We start from the raw sequence: 13,608 nt of genomic DNA on the forward strand, positions 1-13,608 counted from the left end.
TAATTTAAATTAAATCATAATAATAAAAATCATTTTAGGGGTGTATTGGTCGTTATCATTAACTGTTAGGTGCAAATATGTACTTCAACAGGATAAATCGATTAACTTGCACCAACTTGTCCTATTTTTTAGCTACATGATCGACTAAACTATTATTATTATTATACATCTAATAAATCGTGAACCTAAATCCTATGTGTCAATCCATAATTACTTCTTAATCACAAATGCTTACGTGTAAAAACCATATTTAATCATAATTAGCACTAATTAATAAAGAAAATATCCACGTTGGCATCTCAAATCATGAATGAAAATCCACCAGAATTCCCCAAGCCGTTTCAATCACTTCTTAGGCTTCTTCCACAAACTTTTAGGGTTCCGTAAATCTCATATTTGTGCTTTTCTTAATTAGGGTTCATCTTAAGTAGGATTCATTCTAATTAGGGTTCATTTATGAACGCTAATTAATCGATGCTTCGGTTTTCTTCATCTATTGCGGTTTTTCGTTTGGTTGGGATTATATTAATTGATTTTCAGTGTTAATAGAGTTGGATCTATGTCCCCATAGCCTTCAATTTCCATTCATCATCGACGAATCCATTTATTCAATCCCTACGAAGTGAGTCATCCATCAGATCCAAGAATTTAGGTAACCTTCTCTTGCTCCATTTCAAAAAATATATCGTCAATTGTGTACGAATTTACGTTCAATTTAAGTTTTTTAAACTAAATTCTTTATGATTATGGAAAAAGGGCTTTTTAATATGATTTAATTCTTCTTTTCTGTATTTTTAGAGTTTTGCATATTCGTTTGCTGCGATTAACGTAATAAATTAGGGATTGACTATATTATTTGCTGTGATTGCATAAATATATACAATCTTTCATTTTTAATAGTGTCAATAAGTGTGGTGATGAACGCCGATTCAGTGATTTTACCTTGATGAAGATGAGTTTATTGCTGTAATACATATTGGTTTTTTATTTTAGTTAGTAACACTGGTTTTGTGTTTCAAAAATTGACATGTTGTTCCGCTTATGATATATGACTACGTTTTCTACGCTATATGATGTGTTTGTGTATGTTTTTTTTTGTTAAAATGCATTAGTATGTGATTGTTGGAGAACATACAAATACGTTAGCTACAATTTGATGTTTCTACAGGCATTATTATTGTCATCCCTATGTTTTCTTCAATAAGCTTCTTAATAAAAGTGTATTATTCAGATATGTAAACTACTTCTGTTATATGTGTTCAAATTAGATGAAGATGGAGGTGTGGAGTTACACGAACAATGACATCATGTTAACTATTAACTTGCATGTGTAACTGTTGTGATATAAAAATTATACCTATAATGTATGTGTTAGCAATTTTGTTGTGTATAAAGTTAAAGTTTTATTTTTTTATAAAATACATGTTATTTACAGTTTAAACTTACAAGTTTAAGCAGATGTTTGGGTTTAAATTCAAATTTCTTATGGAATTTATTTCAGTAGTAGGTGGTTGTTGGAGGTGCGAACTACTTTCAGTTTTATTTCTGCTATCCGTAATTTTAAAATCGATTTGCTGCATTATCTTTCACTTTTTGTGTTTGCTATGTTTCATTTTGGTTTATTTGATATTCTCAATGTAGTTTTTCCTTAAAGAAAATAAACTCGGTATAAATATAACACACATGCTCTCATGATTATGCTTGGTCAGTTGTTTACTTCAAGAGTTTCGTTTCTGCACAAAGGTACTTTTCACTCATTTGTGTCACTTACACGTTGTTCACATTGTTAACTTTTTTTCAATAAGTTTAAATATTTATTTATGCAGCCCGGGAAGTTGGATTCTCCAACATCTACTGTAAATGTGGTGCAACTTGAAGGTGTCAAGTATGTCTTATTTACTCATGTATTATGCTATTGAACTCTTTCATCATTTGACTATATTTCATTGAAAATGTGGGCTCTTTATTGTATAATGTACAGTTTTTTGCTTTTTATATTTGACTCTTTATTTTGTGGTGTTTGAATATGTAGTTTTAGAAATAATCATGTAATATCAACTAATCATAATCACAAAATTAGTGGTAATAAAAAATTATTTAGGACATACTTATATTGATACGATGTTTTAACATGGTGAGTAGTTTGTTTTATTATATAAAAAAATTGTATTAACTTGACAATACACGGAAAAAACTAGAATGATATCAAGTGAAACAGTTCATGGAAGTACAATAGATGGAAGAGCTCATTCCGCTGAGTATCTTTTTTATTTTTTTTACTTTTTTTTATCATCGGTATCATTTATATTGGCATCGACTTTTTTGCATACTCTAACAGGTCTGATGCATTTGGCATTTGAGCAAATTGATGAGTTGAGATTAATACAAGTTTTTTGCTAATATATCACAATCTGCAGGATTCAATGCAGTTATGAAGTGATCAAATTTTTACCACTAATCTTAAAACTTAAATCTATGAATCATATTTCTAAAGTTGGCCTTTTCGAATTGCTATGTTGTGAATTTACCCTTTCATCTCACATGATGTTTCTGAAAAAGGCAAATATAGTCATCAGTTTGTTTGATATTCAAAGTCAAAATAGGACATTATGAATCTTTGTATGTCCATAATAATTTTCTTAGAAGTTCCACTACATATGAGAAGTCACAAAGACTGGGCACGCTTTGTTTGGCTATATTTTTAGTTTTAGGCGTGACGAAAGAGCTGAAAAATGGAAAAAAGTTTCGCATATTGAATTTTGGGTCAAATAAGCATGTTTGACTTTTAGTAACTTGAATTTATTTTATATATAGTTTTATTCTAAACTGGAGGAGAAGATCCATGCTATAGAAGAAGAAAAAGGTACATTGCAAGAAAAAGTCCTGGAACTCAGAGTGGTTGATTATAAATTAAAATTACGCGGATGACGTTTTTGTTGGTCGTAGTAGAAACATCAAAAGGCTGAGTCTAAAATGATATAGAAAAGCCTTATGTTCAATGCAACACATATGTCGACTATTAAACATGAAACTTCTAGACAGAGTAAGAGAAGGTAAGTTTGGTACGACTTATTACCTTATTAGCAATCTATATTTATCATTAGAAAGGGTAATGTTATCATGAAGTTTTTAGTTTCAGATGTTAAATTTCAGCTCAGGATGTGTTTGAAGTTACTAAATTTTGTTTTGAGACATTGATTTACATTGTTTCGATTTGATAAAAGATAAATGAATTGCAGCAATACAAGCCCATTCTGGCACTGGTGCATGTCAAATTTTTGCAGACTTCCAAAAACGATTTTCTCCTGATCCTCAGATATATATTCCAGTCCCTACCTGGTCCAAGTAAGTCTATTGATAAAAATTTGTTATAATTTTGACTTTCGACCAACTAAATTAAGGGTTTTCATTGAATTTTCTTGGCTTATTATGTGAAACCTCAGTCACCATAACATTTGGAGAGATACTAATGTACCACAAAGGGCATTCTATGAAAACCATCAGGAATCAAAGAGTTGGATGTCTAAGGTGATTATTTACTACCCATTTGTTTACACGGATCATGTGCTTTGAATCTAATGGATACTACATATAAAATGCTAGAAACCATATTTTGTAACAGGTCACATACTTAAGTTGTTATCTGTCTTTGCTTTTGTCATGAGTTTGTAATAAGGGGTCTAATCAATTATTGTAAACTTCGCAAACTTTCGTCTGCAATTTGGTATGCGAAGATGATAAACAAGCTGTGGCTGTAAAAAGTCAATTGCAACAACTTGCAAGACCGATGTACAGTAATCCATCTGTTCATGGTGCACTCATCGTTTTGACTATCCTTAGTGATCCTGCTTTAAAGCAATTGTGGCTCATGGAGGTCAAGGTATAGTCTCTTAATCTCTTATTTATTTGGAAGTCCATCATACTCGGAAATTATCCTTGCATTTTGTTCTATTAGAATCAAGGTAGCAATTGGGGATTAATCTAATTGGATATTTTACACATTTAAAAATTAATTACAAAATTACAAAAAATAACGGCTCAAGATCTAACATATAAATAATCTTAACAATAGAGTTTAGACTTAAAATTATTGGGTTTGTTTGTATATGTTCAAGATGCCACATATAAATAATCTTTAACATTAGAGTTTAGGCATAAAACTATTGGGTTTGTTTGTATATGTTAGTTATTGTAGAATTAACAGTTTGAGATCATATTGTTGCTTTGTTCAATGGTAGATGTCCTTGAAAACGAAATCTAGGTAATAATAAATGCCGACAAAAGTATATTTTTCCTGCATCTTTTCGACACATGTTAAATCTTTTCGACACGTGTTAATGTTATTTGTTAATGCAGATGGAGAATAAATTTGGTCTTTATTTGTTTTGCATTATCTGGTAAACTTAGCGCGGTAGCATCTCAAAGATGATATATTTGATGAAAGGACCCATTCATATCGATTATAAACGATTCACAATAGTTGATTACATTGCGAGGTACTTGACCTATATATGAAACATTTTACAAACATTGCATTCGTTTTTAAAAGACAAACTTTCATTTCATCGAAAGTTGACAGGCATGCATACCATTTCATAATATATCCAACTATAATTGACTTAATAATAATCTTGATGAACTCGATGACTCAAATGCAACGTCTTTTGAAATATGTCATGAATGACTCTGTGATGACCCAGAAATTTCTGACCAAATTTAAACTTAATCTTTGTATGATTAACATTTCCGACACGATAAGCAAAGTCTGTAAAACTGAATCTCAAAATTTTTGAACTACTTTTATATATTTAAATACCCTTCGGTTGTTTTTGACGATTCGCGAATAATTATATGTAAATAGATACATATATACTATAACTTGAAAAAGTAACAATGTATTAATTGTTTGATACCGTACATTAAACTTATTGGTTTAAATATCTATTTGAATATATATGATAAGTTGAAATATTTATTATTAAAATTAATTATAAATAACTTCCAATGTGTATTTAAAAACTGATTTATGTATATCAAATAAAGATATATACATATATATACATATATATAATTTCAAGTTATTTAGTAAACGATAGTAACATTCATTTGTTAATTCGATTGGTATTTAGATAAGTGAACTAAAACGTTTAAGATGAACAAGCAAAACACTAATTTGCTACAGTATTTTCAAATTGCTACAATACTCAAAATGCTACAGTGTTTTTGAAAATCACTATTTGCTACAGTAAAAATTGACTTTGCTACAGTGAATTGCTACAGACTGTAATAAAAATCCGTATTACATCTGAAGAAATATACATACATATATTTTCATAAAGACTGTAATAAAAATTCTTTTGTACAAAATATTACTTGTGAAATCTTTAACGGGTAGGTAATTTCCGGGAAATATATAAGTTCACAATTAATATGTTATATTGTACATTCTTCAATTTCGATTCAAAAATTATTAACTATACTCACTATCTTCACAATGATACACAATCATTTCATACAAATTCAATCACATATTCTGATATCGACGTATCAAAATCCAAGCCATAACTCTGAACCGGTGACATTATTCTTAGACTCATAAATCTTTCAAAGCTATACTTTGACTTTAAAACTGTGCTAGAACATTATATGTATATTAACGATTACAATCCATGTTCAAACCCTTTGAAATTCCTGAAGACACTTCAAATAATGAATCATCGAGATGGTGATTCAACCACATGTTAACCGCGGTCTTGTACCTGAAAAACCCCCGAAATCAAAGTCATAGTTTAACACGTATCCGTGTCAGACCCTTTGGCATTTATTAGCTAAAATAACTTTTCAATCCCTTTTCAAAATAGACAGTTTTGTCACCACTCCAGCAAATCACCTTCAATTGTTCATTCGAATAAGCCTTATTATAACAATTACCCCTTCATCATTGTTACCGGGGAACCTTTCATGTTCCACCACATTAGCAGTAAATTTACCAACAACTTCATTGATCTTTGACCTTCCGAAAAATTCTTATACTCATTGAAACCGTATCATGTACTCATCCACATCTTGTAACGGCAATTGACATACCAACTATCGGGAATTAGCAATCAGTATTTTGAAATCTTGTAGCACGTCTACGCCAACAGTTATATGTGTACATATAACGTCTACCTCCTGGACTTACATACTTCGAATGTGAAGTTTCCGAAAAACACCCCAACTACGAAACTAGTTCTCCGAATTTTGGAAAAATGTTGATGAAGCAGCAAAAACTGTAAACGACCTTAACAGTCAAAAGTTTGATGATAAAGAATAGTATGGTGGTAAAGCTGAGAAAAAGAGAAGGTTTGGAACTGGAAAACGGATTGAGCAGACCATGAAGGAGGCTGTGGACAAATCACAAAGATGAAATATACCTTCAACGAATCCAAATGATTCAGTGTCTGCTGAAACTATTAGTAAGAACCTTACTTCTTATTCTAAACCTTCACAGACAGATTTTCCGCATCATCCTCTGATATTAGAAATTCTAAGATATCATCGTATCTTTCATTATAAATATCCTCCATATTTCTGGAGATAATTTCATAATCATTCGTATCGGAAATCAATTTTCTCCTTGTGATATCTGTGTTACATCATAAAAGAAAATATTTTAGTTTCTAAATTCTGAAACTTTCAAGTTTAAAATATGAATATTTTGGAAGTGGTGTTGGGAGCTGAAGCATGAGTTAGTATAATATAATGACACTTGATCAACGTGATTATATTACAGTAAATCATGTTGAGTTTCTAACGGAACGTGATAAAAGTTCACAGATCTCACCCTCATCATGAACCATGTTACATAACTCTTCCATTCTATTTAATCTCTAAATATATCAAGAAAATACTTTTCTTGATGATTCGGTCTTTTCCAGATATTCTGGTAATTTGACAAATCAAGATCGTGTCATTACAATTTCTTTCTTAGAACATTAACTATGTTCATTCCGAAATATATAGCTACGAATTCTGGACCATTATTCGCTTGACTTGAAGTCGGGAAGGAAAAACGAAAGCATGGAGCTCCTAAATATAAGGGAAAATATAAAGCCTGACAACAACACATATATTACAAACCGTTTATATCAATGCGTATAGCAATATAAAGACACGGGAGAATGAAAAACACTATAACCCCAAGGTAATGGTAGAAGAAAGTAATTTCCTCTGGTGGTAGATAAAAAAGAAGAATGACAGATATGAAAGTTAGGAGTATATCAAGAATCAGAACTGGATGAAGCATTCCACAATCTTTTGAAAGTATGAAATGAGGAAGAAGATGTAGGAGTAGTGAAAATAATGAAATGGAAGAGGTCAATTTATAGCAAAATATCGGACACAGCAATAGAGGCAGATTACGCATTTAATCAAAGAAAATCCTAATTTTCGCAAATTCCGAAAAATCAAATCTTATTTAAATTATGAAGATTTTCTATTCCTTAAAATCCGGAAATCAATCGTTACTACATCAAGAGATAAGACGCATCTCTATTCTCCATTTCACTTGATTACGATAACTTCTCTCATACGCTTCGAGTAATTGGATTATTTTATCCATATTATTCAAATATAGATAAAACTCTATTATCAACTCATATTCGTCATTAAAACATTTTTATTGTTAGCCATGACGATCTCACTCAAATTTCGGGACGAAGTTTCTTTAACGGGTAGGTACTGTGATGACCCGGAAATTTCTGACCAAATTTAAACTTAATCTTTGTATGATTAACATTTCCGACACGATAAGCAAAGTCTGTAAAACTGAATCTCAAAATTTTTGAACTACTTTTATATATTTAAATACCCTTCGGTTGTTTTCGACGATTCGCGAACAATTATATGTAAATAGATACATATATACTATAACTTGAAAATGTAACAATGTATTAATTGTTTGATACCGTACATTAAACTTATTGGTTTAAATATCTATTTGAATATATATGATAAGTTGAAATATTTATTATTAAAGTTAATTATAAATAACTTCCAATGTGTATTTAAAAACTGATTTATGTATATCAAATAAAGATATATACATATATATACATATATATAATTTCAAGTTATTTAGTAAACGATAGTAACATTCATTTGTTAATTCGATTGGTATTTAGATAAGTGAACTAAAACGTTTAAGATGAACAAGTAAAACACTAATTTGCTACAGTATTTTCAAATTGCTACAATATCCAAAATGCTACAGTGTTTTCAAAAATCACTATTTGCTACAGCAAATTGCTACAGTAAAAATTGACAAATAGTAACTTTGCTACAGTAAAACACTATTTCAAAATGAAAATGTATGTATTATATATATATATATATATATATATATATATATATATATATATATATATATATATATATATATATATATATATATATATATATATATATATATATATATATATTAACAAATAGCAAGACAATGATCTATAGAAGTAAATGACCAAAACACTCAAATGTATAAGTTATACCTCGAGTGGTATAGTTTATGGATGATTTAAGACTATATTTTGACAAATGTACGATTCACGAAACTTAAAGTACAAGTTATCTCAGTATACGAAAGGACGTTCGAAAAACCGGAACCGGGATATAAGTCGAGTGACGACGTACGACTTATCGGAATGAAAATTACAAGTCAACTATGCACGTGAATATAATATATTATATATATAATTAATATAAATTATATATAATATATATTATTTTTAAAATATGTCGACAAGCTTGATGACAAACAATATGTGAGCTGGAAGGGGAGGCCATTCGATCGCATGGCCACAGGCCTTCAAACCCATGCGATCGCATGGCAGTGTTTGTCAGGCCACATCTATAAATTCCAGTGTTTTCGCTCGATTTGAATCACACACATACACAAATATATATATACTCCGTAATATTATTTATTATTTATTATTATTATTATTATTATTATTATTATTATTATTATTATTATTATTATTATTATTATTATTATTATTAATAAGATTATTATTAATCTTATTATTATTTTTATTATTAGTGTTATTATTTTTGCGATACAAAAATAATAATGTACATAAAATATTACGACGGAGTGCTGTCCAAGTAATTTTCAAAACGAGTTTCCGAGCGAGCTAGAGCTAAGGAAAATATGGGTTATTGCCAAGGAAATTATGGGTAATGTTTTTGGGGTATTTTTGTGAATCAAACCTCGTGTTTATCATCTCCGATGCGTCTACGTGCTTTCCTGCAATATTGTATATCAATATTAAACTGTGAGTTTCATTTGCTCCCTTTTTAATTGCTTTTGCAATATATATTTTTGGGCTGAGAATACATGCACTTTATTTTAAACGCAATGGATACAAGTACTTACTAAATTCTACACTGAGTTTGAACCGAAAATCCCTTAGCTTTGGTAACTAGTAATTGCCAGTTATAAGAACTGGTGGTCGCGAGTAGTAGTATATGGATCCATAGGGCTTGACATCCCCGTCCGAGCTAGAGCGCTAGCCTTTTAACGGACGTATGCTATTTGAGAAGCGTACACGTTGGTTTGCGTGTATTGTACATGTTGGTTGCATGTATGTTAAAACATGGGTACTTATTAAAACGTTAAAGTTTAGTTACCAGGGTGCTCTGTTACGTAGAATCTATTGACAAACTTTTGAAAAACGTTTCTGGATGAAACAACTAAAATCTTGTGATCCACTTTTATATACAGATTATGCGAAACACTAAAACAATGAACTCACCAACCTTTGTGTTGACACTTGTTAGCATGTTTATTCTCAGGTTTCCTAGAAGTCTTCCACTGTTTGCTTATATGTTAGACAAGCTATGTGCATGGAGTCATACATGACATATTTTTCAAGGAAACGTTGCATTCACCAAATCATCACCATGTATCTTATTTTGACTGCATTGTCAATGGAAGTACTATTGTAAACTATTATTTACAGTGATTGTCTATATGTAGAAATCATCAGATGTCGAAAACCTTTGATTTAAATATTCATTTATGGTGTGCCTTTTCAAAAGAATGCAATGTTTACAAAACGTATCATATAGAGGTCAAATACCTCGCAATGAAATCAATGAATGACGTATTGTCCATATGGATTTGGAGCGATCGTCACAGACTCCAAGTAATATCTCTAATATGAGCAAATGCACAGCGGAAGATTTCTTTCATACCTGAGAATAAACATGCTTTCAAGTGTCAACCAAAAGGTTGGTGAGTTCATTAGTTTAACATAAATAATCATTTCCATCATTTTAATAGACCACAAGATTTTCATTTCTCATAAATATACGTCCCATGCATAGAGACAAAAATCATTCATATGGATTGAACACCTGGTAACCGACATTAACAAGATGCATATAGAATATCCCCATCATTCCGGGACACCCATCGGACATGATAATTTTGAAGTACTAAAGTATTCCAAATTCCAGAATGGGGCTTGTTGGGCTCGATAGATCTATCTTTAGGATTCGCGTCAATTAGGGGGTCTGTTCCCTAATTCTTAGGCTACCAAGTTTAAAAGGGGCATATTCGGCTTCAATCCATTCAACCATATAATGTAGTTTCAATTACTTATGTCTATTTCGTAAAACATTTATAAAAGCAGCGCATGTATTCTCAGTCTCAAAAATATATATTGCAAAAGCATTTAAAAAGGGAGTAATGAAACTCACCATACTGTATTTTGTAGTAAAAATACATATGACGACTTTGAACAAGTGTAGGGTTGGTATCGGACTCACGAACCTATATCATGTATATATATTAACACATTATAATATGAATCAACTAAGTTTATATATATTCTGTTATGTATTAAGATTAATATTCTTATGTATAATTTCATTAATACTTATAATACGTTATGATACTTATTTGTTATTTAATTAATGTTACATCAATAATATTAGTTAAAACAAAATTTAATGTAATATTAGTATACTTTATGTATTTTTATATAAATATCTTTTGTTTGCAAAATTAATAATTATTAATAATACTAGCTTAAGGATAATGATAATAGTGATAGTAATAATAAAAATGAAAATTTTAAAAATGAAAATTTTAATAAGGATAATAACTTTAATAATAATGTTATATAATAGTTTTAATAATAAAAATGCTACAATAATAATAATACTAATAAAATAATAATAATTATTATAATCTTAATAATAATAATAATGATATTAATAATACTTGTGATAATAATAATGTTAATGATACTAATGATAATAATAATAATAATAATAATAATAATAATAATAATAATAATACTTTTACTAATAATAATACTAATAATAATAATAATGATTATAAATTACTACCTTAAGAGTAATAAATAAGCTTCCCAAAAATGAAACTGCCACTGCTACTTGGACTCGAACCCAAGACCTCTCATTTGAGCCCAACACTCCAAATCACTTAGCTGTAAGTTCATTTTTGATTAATTCCCTACGATTAATTAATTATTATATCCGAACTGTTTATCTTTCCATCTTGCTTCTATCATTACCCTCAACTACTTATTATCATTTTCCTTGTTCAAACTTACTGTATCATTATCTATAATCCTAAGCATAACTTAATCATGATTATAATCATAAGCATAATCATAATTATAATCATACTAATCGCCATCATAATATTATCATCATTCTCATACGCGTATCATAATCAACGAATTACGTTCATCATCATCTTATCTATCATAAATATCGTGCATCGTCACCTTCAAATATCAACATACGATTATCATATTAACCGTGATCACCTCATCATCGATCACATCATCATCTATCACTCGTTATCATCATCATTAACATAAAACATAAAATCACGATCGTCATTTACTTCATTATCATCGTAACCATAACAACATAATCGAATATCATCATTATCGTTCTATGATCACGATCATCATCATCAGTCTATACGATCATAAAAATTTGATGTTGACATTAATCTTCATCGCCACGACCATCATCAATCTTATTAACATTGTTATTATTCTTTAACTCACCACCATCTCGTCACCATGTAATCATCATCTTCATTACTAATCACTATCTTCATCATCGTTGTGTATCATAAACTTATTAGAACCAGAGGTCGAATAGCAATTCAATGCTCCGGCTTCTATTCCGGCCCAACAGCAGTTAAGCCTTGGCCCAACATAAAATTAAAACCCTCGGCCCAAGTAAATCATAGCAGCCCAATAATTAAAGGAAAATTACGGCTCCTGCTTACTGGATTACATTCAAAGCCCCACTAGCTTGTTTTAATTTAAACTCATCGTCATTTAGATTGATATATGGGTGGGGCTCAACATACAGAAGGAATATGCAAATGGGGATATTTGTTTATTTGACGTTTGGCCACCAAGGAAAAGGAGGGACACGCAAGTGGTTTAAAACAGAAAAAAAATAGCATCGTTGTCTATAATACACATATATTATCTTTCATGTTTAATATATTATCATCTTATTGGTCATTTCTCGAAAGGAATTAGCCATAACAGCAGTAACAATAGAAGATGAAATGGGTTTTGATAGTGGTTTACAATCAAGAAGAGGAGAGAGAGATGTTTGTGAGGGTGGCGATGTTGGTGACTGTGGTGATGTATAATGGTGTTGTTATGGTGGCTAAATGATGGTTGTTCTATGGTGTCTTCGGTGGTGGATGAAGGTGGGTTGAGGCGGTCATGGTGAAGGTAACCGTGAGTGTGATGGAAGTTGATTATTGTAGATTGAAGATGGTAACGGTGGTGATGTGGGTTTCATCAAAGGAGATAGTGATCATTGGTTTGTAATCGAAAACGAATAACAAAAACAAGGTTGTAGCGTTTATGGTCGTGGTTCGGATTGTTGGGGTGACGAAAATGGTGGTGATTTAATATGAAGGTGACCGTGGTTGTAGTCATTCGATCAAGAAGAAAACACAGGTTGATACATAGTGGTGATTGAGCATGAAGGTTGATAAAGGTGGTTGTTTACATGTGTCGAGCCAACTTTCGAAAGAAACAGTTAATGTTATTATGTTGCGTCCTTGGGTTGATTGACCGAAAGAGAGAAAGAAAAAAACGGAACATATGAATCTCGATGGGCTGCAAAACAAGATGTACTTGTTCATTGATGGTGGTCTTGATGGAGGTTAACAGTGAGCTGAAGCAATACTAGTGATAAGATAATGATCTTTGTGGTGTTTGAACTAGTGTGTTGAAAGGTGATGGTTTTGAGTTTTGGTCGAACTATATAAAGAAAAGAAGCAGAGAACACAAGTGGATGTGGTTTATATTCAATATCCATACACTATGTATATATATATCATATATGAATATGCAGTTGGTGAAATGAATTCAAAAAGTACGCAGTAACCAATCAATCCATAATCATTAAATTAAATACAGTGAAGCAGCCGATGATTTGGAGGTTTCTACCGACAGTTTTCCCACATAGTGCTATGTCGTGCTCCGTTGTTAATCAGTGGCGAATAAAATGTCTTCAAAAAATTCCTAAATTTTTATAGTAATTTTCTTT

At 30.6% G+C, this 13,608-nt stretch overlaps 1 protein-coding gene across 2 annotated transcripts; it reads left to right on the plus strand.

Annotated features, from left to right (window-relative positions):
• The first annotated feature begins 184 nt into the window (after positions 1-184).
• On the plus strand, positions 185-4,162 carry LOC139858359 (aspartate aminotransferase, mitochondrial-like). 2 transcript variants are annotated; one of them, XR_011762919.1, is made up of 6 exons: positions 185-652; positions 1,642-1,743; positions 1,827-1,885; positions 2,815-3,053; positions 3,240-3,345; positions 3,444-3,724. XR_011762919.1 is itself a non-coding variant. In XM_071847215.1 (6 exons), exons 3-6 carry the CDS (start codon positions 2,999-3,001, stop codon positions 3,756-3,758), a joined length of 270 nt encoding a protein of 89 aa, XP_071703316.1. In that variant the 5' UTR covers positions 185-1,743; positions 1,827-1,885; positions 2,815-2,998; the 3' UTR covers positions 3,759-4,162. The 2 variants fall into 2 exon arrangements, 1 of the variants encoding a protein (XP_071703316.1); XM_071847215.1 differs by adding an exon at positions 3,735-4,162 and having other exon boundaries at positions 185-1,743; positions 3,444-3,528.
• Positions 4,163-13,608: the final 9,446 nt, after the last annotated feature.

This window comes from Rutidosis leptorrhynchoides, chromosome 1, assembly GCF_046630445.1.
Source record: "Rutidosis leptorrhynchoides isolate AG116_Rl617_1_P2 chromosome 1, CSIRO_AGI_Rlap_v1, whole genome shotgun sequence".
NCBI classification, from domain to species: Eukaryota; Viridiplantae; Streptophyta; class Magnoliopsida; order Asterales; family Asteraceae; genus Rutidosis; species Rutidosis leptorrhynchoides.

Coding starts and splice junctions, on each gene's coding strand:
- LOC139858359 (XM_071847215.1), top strand. CDS start 2,999: ATGCAACACATATGTCGACTATTAAACATGAAACTTCTAGACAGAGTA. Junction 3,054..3,239: donor TCTAGACAGAGTAAGAGAAG/GTAAGTTTGGTA, acceptor AATGAATTGCAG/CAATACAAGCCCATTCTGGC. Junction 3,346..3,443: donor CCAGTCCCTACCTGGTCCAA/GTAAGTCTATTG, acceptor GTGAAACCTCAG/TCACCATAACATTTGGAGAG.